Below are 22,773 nucleotides of genomic sequence, written 5' to 3' on the forward strand. Positions count from 1 at the left end.
CCTGTCATCTTTAGGTGGTTATGTGAAGCAAGGCTTAGAGAGGCGGTGCAGACGCAGGCTGCTTCTGCTGATGCCATTTGGCAATCGTTGTCTCCTTATGCCCTGAAACTGTGAATGTTTAATGAAGCCAGGACGTCCAGGAGAAAATAGTATTGAAAGAGAGACGACACAACTTCTGCTGAATCATACTTTGTGCAAAAGATCATCTTTTTTGATTCTAATTTGAATTAGTGTGAATAAAATCTTGAATGATTTGCAGTCCATCACAAAAAAAGCTGAATCCTGCAAAACGAGGACTTGCAAGTCATCATCATGCTTTGATTTGATCACATCTCTTTGCAGCATCATGTGCAGATCCTTTTGTATAGCCACCAGAGAGATCATAGTGCAACAGTAATCTTCATAGATCCTCACAGAGGATCATCTTTTAGAGGCCTTGAGAGCTTTACACTGTCTTAGCTGCTCTCTCTAGTGTTGTCAACCACTTAGAGGCCACAATTACATCTGCCTCTGGTATCTCCAGCTTCTCTTGTCCTTTTGCTTGATGATGCTGAGGGGAACCTGACCACTAGTAACAAACAAGAAAGTGAGTCCCTCCGGCAGTAGAAATCCAATCAGCAAGAGAAGAATAAGACCTCTGAAGAGTGTCTACCACCTACAGATTTAAGATGTGTCTGATATCAAGACATCCTACCAAAGGCGAGAGAGGGCTGAACTAAAGAATAGTACAGACACATTAATCATCACAGAACAACAGTAATACGGGGCTCAGAACCTGTCTGGTCTACAAGATGAGACAGGAATCCAAGTACTGATTACAGCTGCTGGGAAAAAATTGAAAAACTACATTGCAGAGGTGATGGATGTGGTTACAAAAATTCAGCTTAAACAGGAAGGTAGAGTTTCTTTCCTATTTTCCATTATGCAAACATAAGCCTTAATGCTTCAGAGCAGCAAACCTGAGCTTTTATTGGTGTGTTCAATATAACTAATGATTTCCAATCAAGTTCCTTGTTATTCGCAGCCTGGATGTTACTTATCCTCTTTATTTCTTGGAACCTGGGAAGTTGTTTCCTCACTTTTTACTCACTGCTATGCACTGTTAACCCTAAGAGTTTTTACAAATAGTTGAAACCAAACATTTAGACACATTTTTATTTTTTTACATTTAATCAGACTAAATCTTTACAGGTTCAACTCTGTTGAAATCTGTTTCTCATAATTTCATGATGCAATTTTTATCCTGTTAAACAACATCATGCAAGTATAAACATTGAAGGCCATCATACTGTTCAGTAAGTAGAATGCTTCTGTGCCTCAGAGGTGAACAGCTTTTGTGCGATTATCAATCTAAGAATAAATTCAAAAGGCTTTCTGAAGCTGCCATAGTGTTATTATCCACAGTGAAACAAGTCCAGCACCAACATGGGCTGGAAAGCCAGTGAATGAGGACAAAGTTATTACTTTAAAAGCAGCACAAAAATACAATTTAAAATTTGCACATGCACATTATTTATATTATTACCATTATTTTCTTCCTTTAGTGGTCCTTTATGGAAGCAAAACATCCTTTTATGGCCCAGAAAATCATTCTATCAATATGAATGTGTCAATCTGTGATTTTCTTCACTACTTCCTGAATCATTCATTTATTACTGATCCAAACTGTGCCACAGGAGGCTTCAGAGTGTCTGCAGCATATGGCACAATCTGTTTATAAACCTTCCATTCAGACATGATACGGAAAAACAACCACAGAGATGTGTAACACACAAGGACAACTTAAACAGGTGTAGGTCAAAACACAAGTTGCTCACACTTTATTGGTAGATCATGAATCAGGTTCAGTATCAAAGGGTTAGAGTTATGCATCATTTGTAACAACCGGGTCCAATCATCGTCAGGAAAAGAGATGTGACATGTTGAGCCAACGGCTGAAAGATGGAAGGATGGCAGCAGGAGAAGGTGGGGCTTGTGGAGCGTGATGGATGGTGTTTCCAACTGTGAACCCAACCTCAAGCGCGCGTGCAGGAAACCCCCTCCGCTGGCTGCACACGGCACGCAGTGCCACAGTGTTGCAGCACGACATTTGAACGTTGTCTGTGATGTAGGAGGATGATGACAGGAGAGCGGAGCGGGAGGAGGTGAAGGGGGGCAGGGGGATTCAGCCAGTGAGTGGCTCAGGGGGAGTAAGCGAGAGGAAAAAGGGCAGAGGGAGCGAATGAGCGAGTGCGATAAGCATAGGCGGCAGCATCTCTTCGGTGCATTCAGCTTGCAGCAGCTCAGGAGGCAGGAAGGAAGGAAGAGAGGAAGAGGGAGAACACCAGCACCTCTCTGAAGGGGGCGACACCACACCTCTCTAGCTCTCTCTCTCTCTCCAGCAGATACACACTGTCCCACGTCACAAACACGCATTTTCAGGAGGCGTGAGGCTCAGGAGGAGGAACACCACTCACACGCTCGCTGTTTCTGTTGCCCCGGCTGCACTTTCGGGAGCTGTCTCTTGAAGACTGGACCAGAGCTGTTTCCATCCTCGCTCGCTTCATCCATCCTCTCCTCCCTTCCTGCTTTACCATCCAACGCAGAAGCAGCTCTGCTGTCACGCATCCCTCGATCATCTGGACTGATTTGTTTGCTCTGTCATTCATCTAACCCCTGATCCACTCTGCCTTCACTCCATTCAGCCTGGACATCAGGAGGCGCCCAGTCAGGAGAAAGACACATCTACAGTCGACTCAGAATCCCACCTTTCAACCGAAACCATGAACTTCCTCCGCCGCCGTCTCTCCGACAGCAGCTTCATGTCCAACCTGCCCAATGGCTACATGACAGACCTTCAGAGGCCTGACCCACCTGCTCCTCCACCCCCCACCGCCTCCTCTCCTTCCCAGCAGGGTGCAGCCCCTGCCTCAGCTCCTGCCCCTGCCCTCTCCCCAACAAAAGCTCCTACTCCATCCCAGGTGCCTGCCAGCTCTCCCGGGACACAGGAGCGCCGTCCATCGCAGCTGGCCCAGCAGCCCCAACAGGCCCAATCGTCGTCGTCCTCTGGCGGGTCCTCCGGCTTCTTCAGCTCCTTCAGCTCCATCACCAACGTGGTCAAACAGACGGCTGCATCCGCCGCTGGCTTTGTGGAGCAGTCGGCCCCTTCTCCGTCCCTCTCCAAGAAGTTCAAGATCCTGTTGATCATTGATGAGCCCCAGCATGAGTGGTGAGTGTTGAGAAAATGTCACAGGTTGTCCAAATAACTGTTGGGAAGCTGTGTGTAGCAAAAAGGTCACACTTCGTTTCATGTTTGGAAAGCTCCTTAGGCTTCATACAGAAAATATTTGGTTCTCAGTCAGCCAGAAGGCACAAAATTTATTAGCTTATTTAATTGAATGTGGGTGGATTGGCATGATTTTGATATGTACACTATTAAAATGACTTGTTGATTGATGGTTGGAGCCTTCTGTGAAATCAAAACAAACCAATGGGTTCTATTAGCCAATAAAGTTGCAACACAAACATGAAATTTGATTCTTCTTATTCTGTTGCTTCATATCTGTGCAATAAAATGTCTTCTCCCAGTGATGCTGCTCTCAAAATAGCTCTGTTAATCAAAACAGACAGGAGTGATTTTCTCTGGGCTTTGCATTCACACATTCCACCACCCAACTCTGTCACCTGTCTCAGCTCTTGTGATTTGACTTGTGCTTTAAGATGCTATATTTGTGTCTATGTTAATGAACGTGTGAGAGGGTTGGTTTTAAAAAGCTTGAAGTCACAGTTTGCATCTCTCGACAGCACAAGCTGCAGCTATAATCCTCATGCTATCAACATGCACATCGCTGTTGGACAAAAAGCATGTAGCTCTGAATAAAACATAATCTTCTACAAGTTTAAAGGGAGCTTTCTGCAGAGCAGTGACGCTGCAGTGCTGTCTACTGTATTCGGTTCCTGGAAATCAGATTTTCATGCTGTAACAGTTGATGATGGATTGGTGGGACGTCTAATGTTGTCATTAGCTGGACATAGCTTTATCTTATCAGGCTATTACAAATGTCTTGTGAAAATGATTGCTGCATGACCTTTGCTGTTTAACAGATGCTCTGTAAGGTTGTTGCAGGTCAATTATTGTTGATCTCTTCATATAAAACATATCTGAAAGCTTTACAATAAGCAGATATGTAGATCTAGATGCCCTGGAATGAAATTAAAAAAAAAAAAAATACACTTCAAAATCTGGGAACACAGAAAATGTCATTCCCATCTTTTGAGATTGATGTTTATGTTGGCAGAATAATGTTGAACACCCAGACTTCAGTAGAGAGCGAAAGATGAGAAAGAAAACAATACACCATGATTCAAAACAATACAACATGCTACAATATAATACAGTATACTATAGTACTGCACAACAACATGATGAGATAAATTTGAAACTATGTGGTCTGAAAGAGCGGAAAAGATTAAAATACAGACTGATAAGATATGGCTACCAGTGCACAAAATAAATCAGCTGGACGTGTAAATTGCTTCTATTAACATTTTTGTTAGGACTGGATTGTTCTCAGAAGCTCAATGAAATCCAGCCTTATGATACCTTCTCTGCAATAGGTCAAGACATAAAAATACATCTTAAGAGTACCAAGACATTTTGAACAACTTCATGCTCATCTTTTGTGGAAACATTTTTGGGAATATTATTGTTCCAACATGACTCCCCACAAACATACTAGGGCATGAATGTTCAGTGGAGAAGACCTTGAACACGCAGTCCAACTCCTTGACCTCAAACTCATAGAACACCTTTCGGATGACTTGAAGTGTTTGACCTCTCAAATATGTTTTCTATAAACACATTCCTATACTTTGTGGAAAGATTTCTCAGAAGAAAGTCAGATATGAAGGTGTTATAATTGCAAATGCTGGATCAACATCATATTAAACCCAATGGATCAAGAATAAGTTAGTGATCCTCTTGGTAAAGGCATATGAGCAAAAAAAAATTATCAATACATGGGACAGAATAGGAGTTATAACAATATAGTAGAGTTTATTGCAATGTGATGCAATACATTATGATGGGATGTTATACAATGCGATATGATACAGATAATACAATACAATACAAGGGATCATGATACAATAAATTATGAGACAATATGAGAGTTTACAGAAATATACATTATGATATGATGAATTTAGGTAAATATGATATAATATGATGCTGTAAAATACTGTAATAAAATCAATTATGCCAGAATGAGAGGAAGCATAATGCAATACAAAACTATATGGAATAGTATTCCACAATACAATATCAAAAGAACTAATATGATGCGAATATCATCTGATTCAGATGCTAAAATGCATTGGTACTATGTAGAACAGTACAAGATGTAATACTGTTATAGAATCCAATATTACATAATACTTTAAGATGTAATATGATACATTATAACACACATCATTTAACGCTTCCTTGGGGGGGTCATAGCTTTGTCAACCAGTGCTGTCTAAACAGCTGTTTTCACCATTAAAGAACATTTACAATGCATGTATAAGAGTAATAATTTATACACTTTATGGATAAAAATGGGTGATAAAATTAGTTAATTCCTACTTCAGCACCAGCAGAGCTGTACTAAATACAGTTTTTATAAAGCTGATCTCAGATGCATTTTTAAACAATCTGGATCATTTTGGAAATTTTGTACCTTCTGCCTCAAGGGCAGAGTTCATGCTCAAACTGAAGGATATGTGATAGGTCTGATAATGGGCCATTGATTACTTAAACAAAATCAATACGACCTTCTGAAAGTACATGACTGACAATGTAGTACATGACTTCAGTAGTTTTTTTACAGTCTGAATGTGACTGGCAGCTCTAGGTTATGATAATCCTACATTTCATGCTGTGATTGTTTTGGTAGGCTGTGATTGGTTGGCTGCCACCTGTGAGGTGGCAGTCTCTAAATGGGTGACACTAGAATCTAAACTCATAAAGGAGGCACTCTAATGCATGGCTTTGCTTTATGTAATCCTGCTTATGTAACTACTGTCATGTATATACATCATCATCCGTTACTTATAGTTAGAAAGCATTAGAAACTTCAGATTACTGACGTCGACGTATTAATGAAAATACATCGGGTTCTTTTAATACACAATCAAAAACTGTCATTTATAAACAGATTGTATATGTACTGCTCTCATCTTATGGAGCATTGTAAAGTTCTGACCAGGCTCTAATTTTCACAACGGATAATCACATCAAATGACTTGAAGCAGCCACTGTAATGTGGTCTGATTAAGATCTTGTGCTGGAGTTTTAAATTGACAGCTTTAACCCATAATATGATACAGAATTTGTTACAGGACATTGGGAACATGAATAATAATAATAATAATAATAAAAAAAATGAAGTCTAAAGTCTGATTTTTGCATCTACCTGCTCTGTTTCCAGTATTTTGTTTTCCAGATGCTCCTATAGTCTGATAAGTATTAATATTAATGTTTTGTTCCTTGGAGGATGATAGCAGGGCTTTCACAAGGCCTCTGGGCCAGAGTAGCATTTGGCTGAGTCTTATTGATTTTCCACACAGAAAGGAGTGGTCGGCTTTTAGTAGTCCAACTTGGTAAACAGAAGATCTCGCTGAAAATATTGTATCTGAATGTCAATCAGTTTGACATAAGAGGTCTAATCCTGCACTTTGACTTCTAAAACAGCTGTCATCTGAAGGAAATATTCACCATAACACATTGCTCAGCTGGACTGTGAGCAGATTCAGTGTTTGGCAAGTGTATCCAGGGGCAAACACACAAACACCACACACACAAAGCGAGACAGACAGAGAAAGAGAAAAATGCATCAGTAAATACAAACAAAGAGCAAACAGTCACTGCTAAAATGACTGATTGCTACAATTTTATAATTTTCAAATGAAGAAAGCAAAACATTATTTAGTGTATTCTCATATGTTTGTCAAACGGCAGGAAAATAAAAGATTTAGTGAAAGAAATCTAAATCTGCCTCTTTTTTATGGAAGAGACTAGGAGGCAGTCAGATGCTTATGAAACACATTCAATCAACTATTTACAACATACATCAGGTTCTAGTAGCTGGTCAGCCTAAAGCATTCAGGTTCATTTTGATGCAATCAATGATCTAAAATAGAAAATACTTTTGCCTGTCAGTCTGTTTAGGTTTAATGGCCTCCAGAAATTAACTACATGATTCTAGAAAAAGATTATTCGCTAGTGAAGAAACCACAATATTCAAGATAGTTTAAAATTGTCTCTGAAGAGAAAGTCTTAGGAAGTTCAATGTGAACTCGCATTGCCAGGAGAATTCGGAGAAAGCCTAAAAGCTACAGGGATCATTTAGTATGTCATAAAATTCTCTACTCTTTGAGAAGGAACGTGGAGGCTTTACTTTGAAAACCTGTACCTTAAAACTAAGCATAGATCACTACCAGATGTCAAGCAGATTTTGGAGAGTTTGTGATCATTTTACAAGCAGGTCCCCAGGGAACATTTTCACCCCTTATTCTTAACAAAACAATCAAACATGACCTGATCATCCACTGAATAATTGGAGTGCAGTTGGTCTTAAACCTAAGCCCTATTTAAAAAGTCTCTAAATCTTAATGCTTCCATGTTTTTTAAATTTTGACCAAAAGCTGATAAGATCACATATCAAATTGCTTCTCTAAACCATCAAGCCTAATGCTGTTTTTAAAATATTTTATTTTATATGTCATTGTATTTAGGAAATGTTTTTTTTTTAATCACTTAACACTGGTAAGTCTGAAATATGGAGAAACAATAAAACATTTTTCAAATGTCCTTTGTTTATTATACCTTACAAAGTCAAATCAGTTAAGTGAGAAAAACTACACCTAAGACAGTGATAAGCAAACTATTGATGTTATGATGTTCTAATATTATAATCAGTTATTTATGCCATATGATGATCCTCCAACTGCTTCCTGTCGTCTTCTTCTTCGTGGTTTGCGTCACTGCAACATGAGGTTGTTGATCATGTGATTTGTATGGTGCGAAAAAAAAGTGTTTCCAATGCAGTTTTGCAATACATATATTTTGATACATCTATTAACCTCATCATCTCATTACAAACGTTAGTTTTTTTTCGAAATTGACCTGTTTCTATTAAGAAAATGTATTTTTGTAAATTCATGTTGCCCAATTTTATGGTTGATAAAAAACGCAGCTATATTAAATAATGCATCTTCATTCCTCTAAATTGGAGATATTCATCATTCTACCACAAGCTCAGTCTCTAGATTCAGTAAATGATTAGGTCCAATATAAAACAACTATTTATAGCATGCACTGGAAAATGACAGAATCAAAACAAACAGTCGTGACAAGGCAACAAATGACGCAAATATCTCTTGCATAAACAAGCTGAGGCGTCACTGCTCTCTCGGCATCTGACGATGGTGTGCAGACCTCTGCCTCTGCAACGGGATTCTCTGACTCCGTCACAAAAAGGCCATAAGAGGAGCCCATCAATAAATCTAAAACAGAAAGAGTGTGTAGTTTCAGCCGTTTGGAATTGAGTTATGTCTCTGAGTAGTCTCGTTTAAGATTTATGTAAGTGCCCCGAGCATTTTGAGGTGGAGGATGGAGGAGGGAATGTCCTTTCTTTCAAGGTTGGAGTTGGGACATGGAGGAGGGTCGATAAAGGAGAACATCTGGGAATCTCTTTTTTTTTTTTATCCCTTTCGCTTGACGTCTCTGTTGTGCCTATTCAAGTCTAATATTTTTCTCTATCTGCCGCTTTTTTTTTATCACGACTTTGTGTCGCTCAGGAGAAAATGCTTTTGGTTCACAATGTGATGATGTTATGAGAAGAGACGTGGTGATTCAGCAGTTTCAGCCCAAAGGCCACATCCGGGTTTCCTCTTTTGCTCTCTGCATTTCTCTGCATCTCTCTCGCACCTTTTGTTGCATCTTACAAATGCTTTATTTTTCTACATATCCAGTACATATGTGCTCTTCAGTGTCTGCCAGAAAGCAAATGACTATATTCACTACCTGATATTGCATAAGCACTCATCAGATTAAATTATTTTGGACTGGTGACTTTTATAACTGACTCATGCTGGATGTGATTTTGTGTTTTTGACTGCAGGTTAGAGATGAATATCCTTTGCTTTGCCTGCAGCAAAAAAGCTGAACTTTAACTTTAGTCTGTCGTTTTATTATTTATTATTATTTAATAACTTTAGGAGCTTGGTAAAAAGGAAAATACTTATTAACTCTGACTTGAGAAAAAAAGCTTCAGCTGGTCTATAAAACGTATAAAATAAGTATAGAACATGTCAATATTTTTCTCAGCACACATTTCAAGTGGTTGTATAGTTGTAATAACTTTAAATGGCATCGATATCAGTATTTTTATAGCTTGTAGTGATTGCACAATAGCTTTTTTGTGCTTGACCGATGTGATTGCACTAACTTGACTCTAGCATCCTGAATGTGGGTCTGGCTGCCTGGATTAGTGAAGACGCAGGCCCATAATGAGAGCAGGTGGGGAGGAAAATACTCATACATCTCTGTCAGATTTACACACACACATGCGCACACACGCACACACAAACAAGCAGGTGGCTTACTGCTACTCTGCTTTCAAGTTATACTATCCAGAGTAAATATGTGCCACTACACAATGATTTGGTGGTTTCCACCTCCTTGTTTCTGCTTACTATACCCCCGAGGAGTGATTTTAAAAGAAAGTAGGCGAAGGTTACTTACTACTGACAATGTCTCCTTTGCAGTTTAAATATGTCTTTTTAAAAGACACCCACATACAAAACAATGCAGGCACTCTGTTGACTTTAGGTTAATTGGTGCATCATTCACACACTTGAGTGAGTAGATGATGTAAGGCAGCCATTCTAAGTCATTGGTGGGGCCACGACTCTCAGCTGCAGGTCACAGATTCAAACAGTAAGATTCAGGACTGACCTTATTAGAGCCAGAGGTAATGTCACGCTGACTTTACAGGGTGCTCCTGGAATCGACCTCCTGATGTCTTATACCACTTATCGGTTGTCATACTACACTAGTGGCATTTAAAGCCTTGCAGATGAGAAAGATTACACTCTTCAACCTTGGAAATGTCAGAATATTGAGTGGCTATTGTGCTGGAAAGATTAAGTTATTTTTCTAAATTCTGAATGACAAACACATGACATTTTCATTCGTTTGAATTTGCCGTACAGCAAATGTTTATTTATTTTTTTTATGATTTCTACTGGTAGCTTCATTTTGCAGGGCCAGACTAACTTCTACAAAGCTGTTGGTTTTACAAAGTGACTTGGCTGTGGTTTCTTCTGGTAGATTAAGTTTCTTTTTGTGTTTCTTTAAACCAATCATAGTTGACTTCACATGCACAGAACCCTGGAGGATGTATCTTTGATGTGTCTGGGTCAGAACTAATTTTAGTTTGCTAATATGCACAAGTGACCCTGTTGGGCAGCAAATGTTTATGGACAAACTGCAATGCATTTGTTTGGAACCAGACAGAAAGAACCATTCATCTCCCTAATCAAGGCACTGCATCTATCTTTGTAAGAAATTATTATATGTTTGTGACATTTTTTTTATATATAAAGCCATGCTTTGGAATATTTTTACTGCCACACATTTATTCTACATTGTCTCAGTGCAGGCAGAGTTTCATTACATTTGGCTTCTGTTTGCTTTCCCCAAGGCCAGGCTATTTGTAAATGCAGGATCGTGCCAATACCCAGTGTGTATTAGTGGCTTTAAGAAGAGCTGTTATCCCTCAGCTCTATTGGGACTGAGTATCACAGATCGCCCATTAACCAAATGTTATCAGTAAGGGAAGAGCAGTCAGCCCTTTAGCTAATTTTAAAGTGTGCTAGGGAAGAATGTTACTTTATGCATTACTAAATTATTTCACTTTTACTTTTTGGGGACTTTGCTAGTGTTTTTGCTCTGTACCCTGTAGCTGAAATTTTACAATGGCAATTAAGGAAGATGAGCTCTACCTCTAACTGTCTATCTTGTTAATATAACCTCAGCAGACCTTTGCACTTGAAGACCAGAAGTAATTGGTCCAACCATTCTTATGGTAATATCTGTCTTATTTCTGTAAAGATGAGAAACAGTATTCTTTTTAAAGGTTTTAGTGACACAAGTAGCTTTTATTCAAGCACAAAGGACTGATAGAGAAGGTGGTCAGGGGCTGGGAATCGACCTGAAAACAACTGTGTTAAGGACTGTGGCCTGTGGTGTGCCTGCTCCACCACTGAGCCATGTGGCGTCCCTGCAGAAAAAGTCTTACATTCTCCTGCAGACAAAATACATGATAAAACATGTGGTTTTATCAAATTTTACATTTTATACCAAATACTGTAATGCCACTCTCTTTCACTCTTCAAAACTTGGCAGGACAACATCATGACTGTCATTTGTTTACAATGGCGTAGCTAGTTGCCTGGTCAACTTGTTGCTGTGGATGGAGATAATATGAAATAACCTTTCAGTCTAATAATTCAGCTCTTTCAACAAGATCGCCGATTGCAGTGGCCCATCATCACTGATCTGTGGGAGTTTCTGTGGGGTGTCATTCCTGCTGCATTGGTCAAATTGAACCCGAGTTGATTTGCAGTCTGACTCATGCCTCATTGAGTTTTCGTTTAGCTCTATATTGTCCATACAACAAAGCGATTTGCCAGGAGAACTACCTATAGGATGAGCTATTTGCACTGAAAACACACAGAAATGGCCGGTTAAAAATTGCTGCCTTTTCAGATGAAAAGCATTAAAACTATAGGGATTGATTTTCATATTGCTGATGGCGGCTTTGTGCAGTGAAACAGCTCTATCATATTCCAGAGATGAAAGACTCCCTTTGCAAAAAGCACAGCAATATCTTACAGGGCTACAGAGTAAATAGGACCATTCAGAGTTGCAGCCTGGAGTGGAGTAGACCTCTGTTGCTATGGCACCCGGTAATGATTCTGAAAAAATCTGGTTGTAAGCAGGGATGTAATGAAATATGAGACAGAACAGTTGACATTTAGTTCTCTGGTTGAGCTAAAGCAAAGAAAAAAAAAGGATGTTACATTTTGTTTTTCTTCAAATGTTTCTCCCTTCTTGATTTTGTCCTCATACAGTTAAATAGTCTGTGAGCAAATTGACATTACATATGAAAGTGTGAGTTTGAAAAAAATGGGGTAATAAATGTCTCAAACTTGTATCCAAAGAATATTTTTAGACAATACATGTTCAAGGGGGCTTCACACTGGTTGAAGTTTTTCACAGTTTCCTCTCTATAAGAAAATCTTTTGTTTGAATCCCCAGCTCAGGCCTTCCTTTGTGACGTTTGCATGCTCTCTCCAAGAGAAGGCATATTCTTGGTTACCAGTTATCTTATCTTAACCAAAAAATATGCAGTTCCAGATAACTGAAGACTTGTTGTCTGTCCTCTGTGTGTCTGCATTGTCCTGTGAGGGAGTGGCAGTCTGTTTCGTTTTCCCAACCTTGTAAAATGACAGCCAGAGATTATCATCTGCCCTGCCACAACCCTATTTGAAGGATGGATGAATAGATGGCTGGATCGTAAAACTGTAATTTGATTTACCCAAATATTTCAAAAGATTGTCTATTGACAAAAATGCAATATGGTACATAAGTGGATTAAAATGTTCTCTTAGAGGCACAGCTGTATTATCTAGCACAGTAGTTTGTAGCTTGTGTTTGTTCCTGCAGGTTGTTTTCCTTTTGGAGAGTTGCAGGTTAGATTAATGACATTGGCTGTAAATTTCCTATGGTTGTTAATGGGACTGTGAGAAAAGCTGTTTGGCTCTGTTTCTGTCTTGCAGCCCGTCCTGGTTGAACCCTACTGATAGAAGAGACAAGCCACATCTCTCCTCTGTGATCTTTAAAGTTGGCACAGCTTATAGATGAATAGATTCTTTGAACAGGATGAAAAAATGTCTTGTTTATCAACAGCATAATCTTTTATCTCAGTCATTTGTTAGCCCTGTTTTTTTTTTTTGTTTTTTTTTAAAGTTGAATCATAGAATATGTAAATTATTCAGCTGTGTAATCTAAAACACTTAATGTGAGTACAGTAGGACCAAACCTGCAAGTTACTGTCAGTCCCATTATGGCCTCATCAGTATGTATATTTGGCTTTATTTTTAAAAACAGGTTCATGCATGAACTATTTAAATGTATTAGGTGAATTCACTTTACAGTGTTTCCTCTCCACTGTCACCACATGATTATGCAACTTGAAGGATCACTCCAGTAATCTAGGTTCCACAAAAAAAAACAACTGTTTTTTATGATATATTTATATGCTTAGAAGGATTTGACTGATTGATTGGTGGATGGATTAATTGATTTGTCCACATTGACATAAAAAAGAACAAAGACATGATACGCAATAAAACATTTGACTGCATTTTGTGATAAATCACTGAAGTGAACTGCCCCTTATGTAATTAGGTCTGTGCTGACTATATGATTGGACTGTACTTGCATTAGTTTGTCCTGACCTGAATCTGGACACAAGTGGATTCTTCATTCTGACTTACACTTGAATCTTCTCGACTTGCAAAGTGTCCTGGGATAATATTTATTGTTATGCAGATAAATGAATATGAAACAAAATGAATTTGAATTTTGGTGTAAAATGTGCGACTGTAAACTCTAGCTCTATTTTATTTTATTTTTAATTGAAGCCCATTTACCTACTAATATTTTCATATTTATACATTTAGTATGCAGTTCGTTCTGCATGAGCTTGACTTGGAGGTTGTCAGAATTTGTAAATGTGCCTCTGTTTGCATAATGTGTATAAATGTGAAAAATCACCCCATGTATTAGCTGTATTTGTTTTTCAGATTCTCCTCAGGATTAAATAGTTTGCTCTACATTATGCCTCTGCAGACAAATGGACTGTATAAATATTTTACCACCATTTTGAAATGTTAAATCAAAATTGATTTGTCTGCAGTAGAAATGCAGAAATTAGCTAAATCAATAATTTAGATTCACATTTTGCATATGCACTTAAAGGTTATATTTAGTTAGTTTTCATTAGAAAAAAGTGTTTTATATTAATAACCTGAGTCTGACATGTCCTCCTTTATCTTAGGCTCATCTTTCTAATTTTTAACATGAATGTGTAAATATGTAAATGCATCTGTTCTGGACTGAAAGCTGTTTTAACACTGTCATATTATGGAGTTTTACCTCTTACTAAAGTAGCAAAATCACATCCGGTGTAATATTGTCTGAAATGTGTGTTTATTCATTTCCAGTGAGAAATAATTAAGCCCATCACAACATTGTGATGTACCTTTAAAATAATTGGAATAAAGATACAAAAACATCTAACTTTAAACTTGTTCATTATTGTTCAATTCCCAGCTTCTGTACTTTGTGGAGCATATTTTTTTTAACCTTTGTAATTTCTAACAGACATTTTGGTAAGTGGTAACAAACTTAGATCTTAGACCAGACCAGGTAACTGATTAATATTCCCAAAATACAGTCCCACATCACCAGTCACCTCCTCCATGCTTGATCATGAAGATGGTATCCTTCAAATCACAAGTTTCTTACACCAGAGATGCTGCTGATCCATTTATCCAAGCAGCTCCAGTTTGAATCTGTATGTGAAGTCCTTTATTCGGTTCAGTTTAGTTATTTAGCACCAATTCACAACACGTCATATGCATATTTTACATGTTTCCTAGTTATCAAGCAGTGGAGTCAAGTTCAGTTTTATTCAAATTGATTAAAACATTTTTTTTTTAATCCAAGGAAATCCAGCAGGCTGCATTACTTCACTGACTTGTAGCCTTCACTTCTCCTGGACAAACATGTAGCAGCAGTGGAGAATTGTTTGCATTGTTTGCGTTTCGTTCACATTGTGAAAAAACTGTGTTTCTAAGCTCAGCTTTGACTTAGTTGGATATTACAGATATAAAAACTCCCTTTTTTTTGCAACTCAAGCAGAAACACAAAGGCATGGATGGTTTATTTTTGCCATCTTTGTTGCCATGGAAACACACTAATTAGATCAGTGGATTGTAAGTGTGTGCTACTGAGATGTTTTGGTCATTGCTGACATATTCAGAGTGCAATTCAACCCACCTCAATACCAAAAAAAAAAACAGTACAACATTGAGGATTATCAGAACAGACCTTTTGTAAATCTACTTATTTTACTGTCTTTTCTTTATGTGGCTCAGGAGGAATCCTTCAACTTAGGTTTCTGTATCACTCTTCTCCCACATGAACACACACATCCAAAAAAGTGAAAGACTAAAAAAGGAAAAAACATCTTTCTGAGACAAATGACTGAAATGACAATTGACAAAAGAAAACAGGAGAGACACATTTTGTATAAAAGGTACAGACCCGTCGCCTGCAGAACTAGATCTGAAACTGAACATTGAGGAATTTGGTTTTATTGAGACACAATCTGCAGCAAAGACTCCAAGGTAGGGACGTTTTTGCTTCTTATGCACCAAGAGGCAGCTGACAGGACAGTCTCCATTATGATCTAAAAACCGATTTTGTAGTTCAGTTCAGTGATAACGATCAGAATATCTAATGTGTCACCTTTCTTTGTAATTAATCAATGTTCAGATCCAGACCATGCCAGGTCAAATTTTTAGCCACATCAGTCATTTGCAGCAGATTTTATTTGAAGTGGAACAAATAAGCAGCTACAGACTTTCCTGCCACTTACACATATTGGATCTCCCATAAAAATCCAATGTACCTTGGGTCCAGCAGCTGACTGTGTTATATTAACTGTACTCTAATTGAAATGAAAGTACATATAATTTGATCAGCTCCAGAGAAGGGCTGGCCAGGGGAAGCTTTTCCACCCTTTGAGTCATCCCTGTATCCACTCAGCGCACTGAAGAAGCAAGCTCTAGGATGTTTAAGCTAAGCGATTAAAAACACATTTTCAGGTTTTCTCAAAATATTTTGGAGGTTCAGTGAACTCCCTGGTGTAGAATTTTGAACTGGGTCGTTCCTGCTCCGTATGCCCCTCTTTTTGTCTTCAGGCTGCGAGCTGAGCAGATTGAGTCTGCCTTTTGTTTGTCTTCCATTACACCGGGGTCGATGTGAAGCGCTGTTAGTTTTAGATTCAGCTGGGAATAAGAGGTATCTGACAGATAGTGGATGCCAGGAGCTGCAGGAAAAACAGACAGAAGAGATGGAGGAGCTAACCTAATGAGCTGGTTTGAAAAGCAGTAACTTCACGCACAAACGAGGATGCTGATGATCAAAAGTGGGGAAAAAAAGAACTTTAAATTGCTTTATTAATTTGCATATTTTGCTAAGCTCCAGGAACATACCCTGACATATCTATTTCTACCAAACTATGGAGATAGCAACATCTAAAAGCAGTGTAATAATTACCTATGAAACTCAGTGTAACAGTTATTATAAAATCGATGTGTCTCAATCCAAAGTTAAAGGACTAACTTATACATTAATGTTACAAAAGTGATTCTGAAATCACTTCCTGTATGTCACAGTTAAGGTTTTATAGCCATCAATGCACAATGATAATAATCAAAAAAGTATTTTTTGATGAAAAAGTAAGTCATTTAGGTAGTAGTTTAAGGGAGCAGCTCTAACCTTTGTTCTTTTTTCAGTGTGTTGAGATAATTTTTCCTCAGCTGACAGTAGACTCTGCTGACAGAAACAACAGTAAGCGCCTCACAACAACAGGAAAACTGCAGATCCCAAACATACTGGCAGCTGGTGAACAGAATCTGCTCTCTGCAGCTATTCACCACATTCTGCCAAATTTAGTAACTGCAGTCAAAACTTGCTTCCCTCTTAGCTTTTGTCATAGCAAAACAGGAAATCCTTTAAGAAGCCAGGGAGTAGGGCCAAATGTAAGTTATTTTTTGCAACTTCACATGGAGCTTTTGTGCACAGCGATTTCAAAGGATAGGCTCATTTAAAACTGCATCATAAATAGACTGGTGTGTAAATATTTAGGCATGGAGGAGAAAAAAGAGAATAAGAAAACTAAACTAGAGACAGATTTATGTTACATATTATTCAAGTCTGTTTAATCATTTTAACTCTTAAAAATAGATAAAAATGATGGATATCAGTGTGTGGTCATTTTCTAATTGATTTGCGAGAGACCCATAAAGCAATATACAACAAATAGGAATAAATGAATGAGTGAATTTCTTTAGTAGTTCCTGCTTTTGTTAGACCTGTTTTCACTTGTCCATCCACTGTATGCTTCATGACCCTATTGTTTTTGTCTTTGAAAGGACTCAGCCAAAGGGCCATACAAACAGTTTGATTTATATTCTCTTTACGTTTTATTCTTTTACCTACATCCAATCTTTGATTAAAACTCTTTCTTCCATATTTGTCTTTTCTTGATTATATTCCTTGAGTGATTTTTGACTTACTTTTTGTAATCAGGTCTTCCTTTTCCTTCTAGTTTTTACAACAATCACTTTATAATCTAAAACAAACTTGTGTTTGTTCAGCAAGTCTTCAAATTGTTTTACCTCTTTCTGGTTGATATTTTGCATGTGTGTCGTGTTTGCGGTTACTGATGTAAAATGCATTTAGTCAACTGTTGATGCACTGCTTTACTACTGCAGTGCATCATCTTCACAACACTGAAGTTATTTCATACTTTGCACAGTTAAACCTAAACTGTATTTTTCCACCAGTAAGAAAGATTCTCTGTTAATGTTTCAAATTCTGAATTACTGTTTGAAATTGCCAAAAATGATTTACTGACACCTTTAAATGTCTTTACTTAAACTTTTGTGGATAAAATGTCACCATCTGTTGCCATTAGCAACTGGATGCTGGATAAAATTTTCTAACTTATTGTTTTAATTTAGTTATTATGGAGATCTAAATTTGTCTACAATACAAGGAATGCAAATAGAAAAAAAGATTTCTGTGGTCTAGAAATGTTTTTTTTATTTTTCAAAATATTTTAACAAGAAATAAATAATGAGCCCAGCTTTCCTTTTCTTTGTTGCTATGGATACCTGTGGGAGGTTCCAAGTAAGCCTTGAGGGTCAGGTGAAGGACTGTTCACAGCTAAAGATGAGTTTTAGGAGTTATCGAGGTTTGTTTGGTTTTCAGGTTGGGAAAAGACACATTTCCTGAGCAAGAAATTGCTTCTGATTATTTAAAATCAAGATGCACTTTACTTCACCTTTTTAATTTGATAGTAAATTATTTTTATTATAACCTCTCCAATGCAGGCTGGGGTGTCTCTAATAACCTTTACATGTAAAGTGTCTCGACTTGTGAGATCTGAACAACATAAAAGAGCAACAATTTAATCTTCTTGTGGCTTAAAATATAAATAAAACCAACAGAAAATCCAAAGAGATACTTAATTTACTTTTCACCTACTATATAAATAAATACAGAGATTTACCAAAAATTCACAAGTCAGATTCCACCTGTTTGATTGCATATTAAGACAAATAATTGATCAACTAGTCACATGGTAGAAGATCAAAAAATGTGTGAATGGATGTGGTGAGGATCAGATTTAAGCGACTTTGAATGTGTGATGATTTGTTGAAGTCAGATCTGAGGATTTCATAACCGGCCGATCTACTGGGATGTTCACACACACCCATTCGTGAGATCACAGAGAAAGGTTCAAAGAAGATAAAAGTTTCTTTATTTGTGTCGGACATCAGAGGCGAAGGGGCAGACTGGTTTCAGATGATAGGAAGTCGACAGCATCTCAAACAACCAGTCGTGATGCAGAATATGAGCTTTACATTCTCTGAACCTTGAAGCAGATGAGCTACAGCCGCAAAAGACGTGTGTAACAGGAAACTAAGGGTACAGGTCACATTATTCTAATTTTTTAAGTTTCACAGTAACAGATTGGAAATCATTACCTGGTGCAAAAGTCTTGATTTTAGCTTGATGGTTAAGATGGTTAAGTCGCAATTTTGCATTAAAAACACTTAGTATCAGTTCAGAATTATTTTAACTCTTTATTGCTACTGATCATGTCATGTTCATCTTCATTTCTATATCTAGCAGAATAATACACCATTCCAAAAACCTAAAGTCATCTCAATCTGGAGATGACATTTAGCACACTGTACTCCAATGACCTCTATGTCACCTACGTTGCTTTGTCCTTCTGTGTAACTCTGTTATGTCTGTACAACACAACATTTTAAGATTGGGGTTTGGAAAGCATGTGTAACCCAGTACTACTAAGGCACACCTAAATAATCAAAACCTGTAAGATGAGGATGTATGCAACCGTATTTACAGACAAGCCTACAGACAAGGTAATAAAGCATTCCTGCTATGCTTTCTCAAGGCTAGTCATATCTTGTTTTGTGTAACGTAAGATATTTGTTTTGTTGTTTTCAACTCTTTCAAAACAAGATAGGACTACAGTATTAAATAACTGATGCAGTTATATGCAGTCTCACATCTTAATTATTGAACCGCTGTATGTAATTGTCAAAAGCAGATGTAATTAAAATGTTTCTCTTTTTTTCCAAAGAATAATTACATCTAAAGCACAGATAAGAAGAAAAAAATGTATAAAGAACTCATATTTGCTGAGGCTATTTTCTGTTTTCTGTAGATAATATGCGTTTCTTCATATGTGCATGCAGTGTGCGTGGTGTCTTGTGTGGGTGGGATTGCAGCCACTGCTAGTATGTGGGATCATGCTGAGAACTACCTTCTGCACATCTACAATTCATGTTCTGGATTTTACAAACCAGGCACTTTTCCATGTTATCTTGAGGAATTACAGCAGGGCTTAAAGCCACATTTAGCAAAGTGTGTCTGACCCTGTGTGTTTTCATGAGCAGAGCGAGCTGCATTTTGAGTCGTGACCAGAAAATATCCTCCATCCACAGCTCAGCTCAGACACCCACGTGGAGGTTTTGCTGCTCTCAGTGGAAAGCTGCGCTGTACGCTGAGCTGTGCATGCATTTGTTAACCTTGCAGTAAAACAGAAGAGAACCGTGCAGGTTAGAAGAATCTGCAGCAGCTAACACTTCCAGCACCTCATTCTGAAAACAACAGCGTCCATCTACCACAGCCTCCAGGTCTTAAGGCGATGATAAATGATAAAGGTCTTTTTTTTTGGGGGGGGGTTGTCATCAGCTTTCAGCTTGTCCTTCACAGGTGGAACTGCTGCTTTGAAGGGTGGGTTTAAGATCCTGTCAAGTGCAACGGCAAATGGCTCATCTTTCAGAAGAACAGCATAGCCCTCAGGGATAAATCCGTGTATACTATGGACACAGAGACACAGCTTTCAAGCACTAAGGGTTATAAAAACAGGTAAAATGCAGCTTTTAGATTATCTTTCTCAAGTGTGTTTCACACTTGAAAGGCTCATTTCAACCCTTTCTAATCAGTGTCTGGAATCATTTTCAGCACAGCCGTTATAAATTGTTACCTGCAGCTGCCTTCTTCTGTTTCATTGGAATAGAGATACAGTCATGGTGAAGCACATATTGTGAAATATGAAGTACTCCACTGAAGCAATGGAAATGCATTAAGAAAAATAACAAGGGCGAGTGACACATATGCATTTTGTTTCAATTTAATACAATGCATAATAATGCAGTCGATGGTCATTTCTGATACAGGCGACATGGACAATTGCCCGATCTTGTGGGGGGCAGCATGAGTGTCCCCCCACAAGATCGGGCAATTTCCCCCCACGCTCTCGTGCTCAACCAGAGGATCTTAATTTCAATGGTGTGTCTCTAATGTTGCAACGCACCCATCCATTCCCCCTGTTAATCTAAAACAGCAAAAAAAATAAATGAATAAAAAATAGGTTTTTATTTGTAAAAAAGATTTTGAATCATGTATAATTTTCTTTATACTTCACAACTGTGTACCACTTTGTGTTTGTCTTCCACATTAAATTTCGATTATGTTTGTGGCTATATTGTGACAAAACGTGGAAAAGTTCAAGGGGTGTGAATACTTTTGCAAGCCACTGCATATGTGACAAGTATCAACTTTAACAACAACTCAAGTCTTGACTCTTGAGTCCCCCAAAAAATAAACACTATAAAAACTTTCACTGAGCCTATTTAAATTTGTAGAAATACTCTCAAACTTGACAAAACACTGCATCTGCTGAATTTTTCATTATGTTATAGATTAAAGTAATTTTTCATCTCAATTTTAAATTGTTATGGATTTCTTCACCAATACGGTCAATAAAATACAAACATAATGCAGCACTGGTCCATAAAAACAACTGAAATAACTTAACAATTACATATGTTGGGTTTCCATTAACAAATTTAGACGTATTTTATGTTATCCAATAATTTTTCATAAATCATAAACAACCTAGAGGAAGATGATGCTAATTAGAGAAAAACACAATTTATTTGTCAAAGCCTTTGGCTTCTTAACAGCAGTAAACATGGAATATTTAGAATGAATGTGTTGTCTTGTGGCCAGTAAGTAGGCAAGAAGAGTAATTACATGTCAGCTCTGAAGAAGGAAAAGAAACACAGCTGAGGATAGGAGAGGATGAGTATGCGCAGAGGCCTGGGTTTCAGATGGAAGAGGAAAAGAGTGTAAATTGAGGAGGGTAAGTTAGAGCTACACTCTCCGCCTGTGATGTTTCGAGGTGTCAGTACAAGGGGAGTCGAGAATGATTGGAAGTGAATTGTGGACAAACTAACTGTGGGGGCTTGCTTTTATTTCCCCAAGTGAGACAAAAGATCAGGGAGGTGGATTGAGGCAATTTAAAATGAAAAAAAAAAAAAAAAAAAGGCTTAGGAAATGACAGTAGGATATAACCACTGTGAGAGAAGAGACAAGCTGCAGGGAGATTTGAGGAGAGCAACAGCCACAAACACACTCAAAAAGACCCAGAAGAAGAGCATTAAGAAGATTAATGAATGGAGGAAAAGCATGTGAGTGTGTGTGTACGACTGCGGTTTGAAAGGAGGCATCTTTAGGTCTGAATGGTAACCGGAAATATGTGCGACACGTGTCTTCATCGCTCGAGTGAGCACCATGGCACACGAATGCCCCTGGGCTGCTGCACTCAGCCATGTTATGGTTGAATAATCTCAACACAGAGAGAGAGAGAGAGAATTAAAGAGAGAGACCAGCAGGAGAATGAAAGGGTGAAAGAGAAAGGGTAATGGTATAATCTAGACACAAACATAAATGGCTCAGGAAAACCAGAGGGGACAGTGATTTCCTAGATCTCACCAAAAAATTATGTGTGCCTGAAATCCTGTCATTGTGTTCATCTTTTGCTGTTTGTGCAGTTATTTTCTTTACACAAATTAAAACTGTGATTCATAAACAAATGCTGTGAGGGAAATGGTTACTTGTTAATTCAATCACAGGATATCCTGGCCTATGTATAGAGGATTAAATATAGTGGATTGGGATTACCAGCTGTTTGTGAATATTGAACCTTACTCAAGTCACCTAGTGTACGTCATACAAACTAAAAAGAATGAAAGTCATCTGTGTGGCTTTCTCGCTCAGTCTCTGAATAAAAATAGTTTCTTTTTGTTTCCTCTGAATTTTAAAAATCTTACTAATACTGATAAGGTACTAATACTTAGTCTTCTTCCCTCAGTAAATGTATTCATACTGAAGAGTGTTGATGTGATAGTTGTCCAATTCTGGTCATGAGTCAATTTCTCTTTGTATCACTAATAGTATACCAGCATGCATGTAATGTGAATCTGAGGTGAAACTATTGCTTA

The 22,773-nt window shown here is 37.9% G+C and overlaps 1 protein-coding gene across 1 annotated transcript in view; it reads left to right on the top strand.

The window, feature by feature from the left end:
* Window positions 1-2,171: 2,171 nt before the first annotated feature.
* The window catches only part of syn2b (synapsin IIb), a 75,223-nt gene continuing 54,621 nt past the window's right edge, over window positions 2,172-22,773 (top strand). Inside the window, exon 1 of the mRNA XM_007549457.2 lies at window positions 2,172-3,208. Coding sequence (XP_007549519.1) covers window positions 2,763-3,208 — 446 coding nt within the window. The 5' untranslated portion in view covers window positions 2,172-2,762. The remainder of the gene's footprint in view (window positions 3,209-22,773) is intronic.

Source organism: Poecilia formosa, unplaced genomic scaffold, assembly GCF_000485575.1.
Source record: "Poecilia formosa unplaced genomic scaffold, Poecilia_formosa-5.1.2 Scaffold2, whole genome shotgun sequence".
Taxonomy (NCBI): Eukaryota; Metazoa; Chordata; class Actinopteri; order Cyprinodontiformes; family Poeciliidae; genus Poecilia; species Poecilia formosa.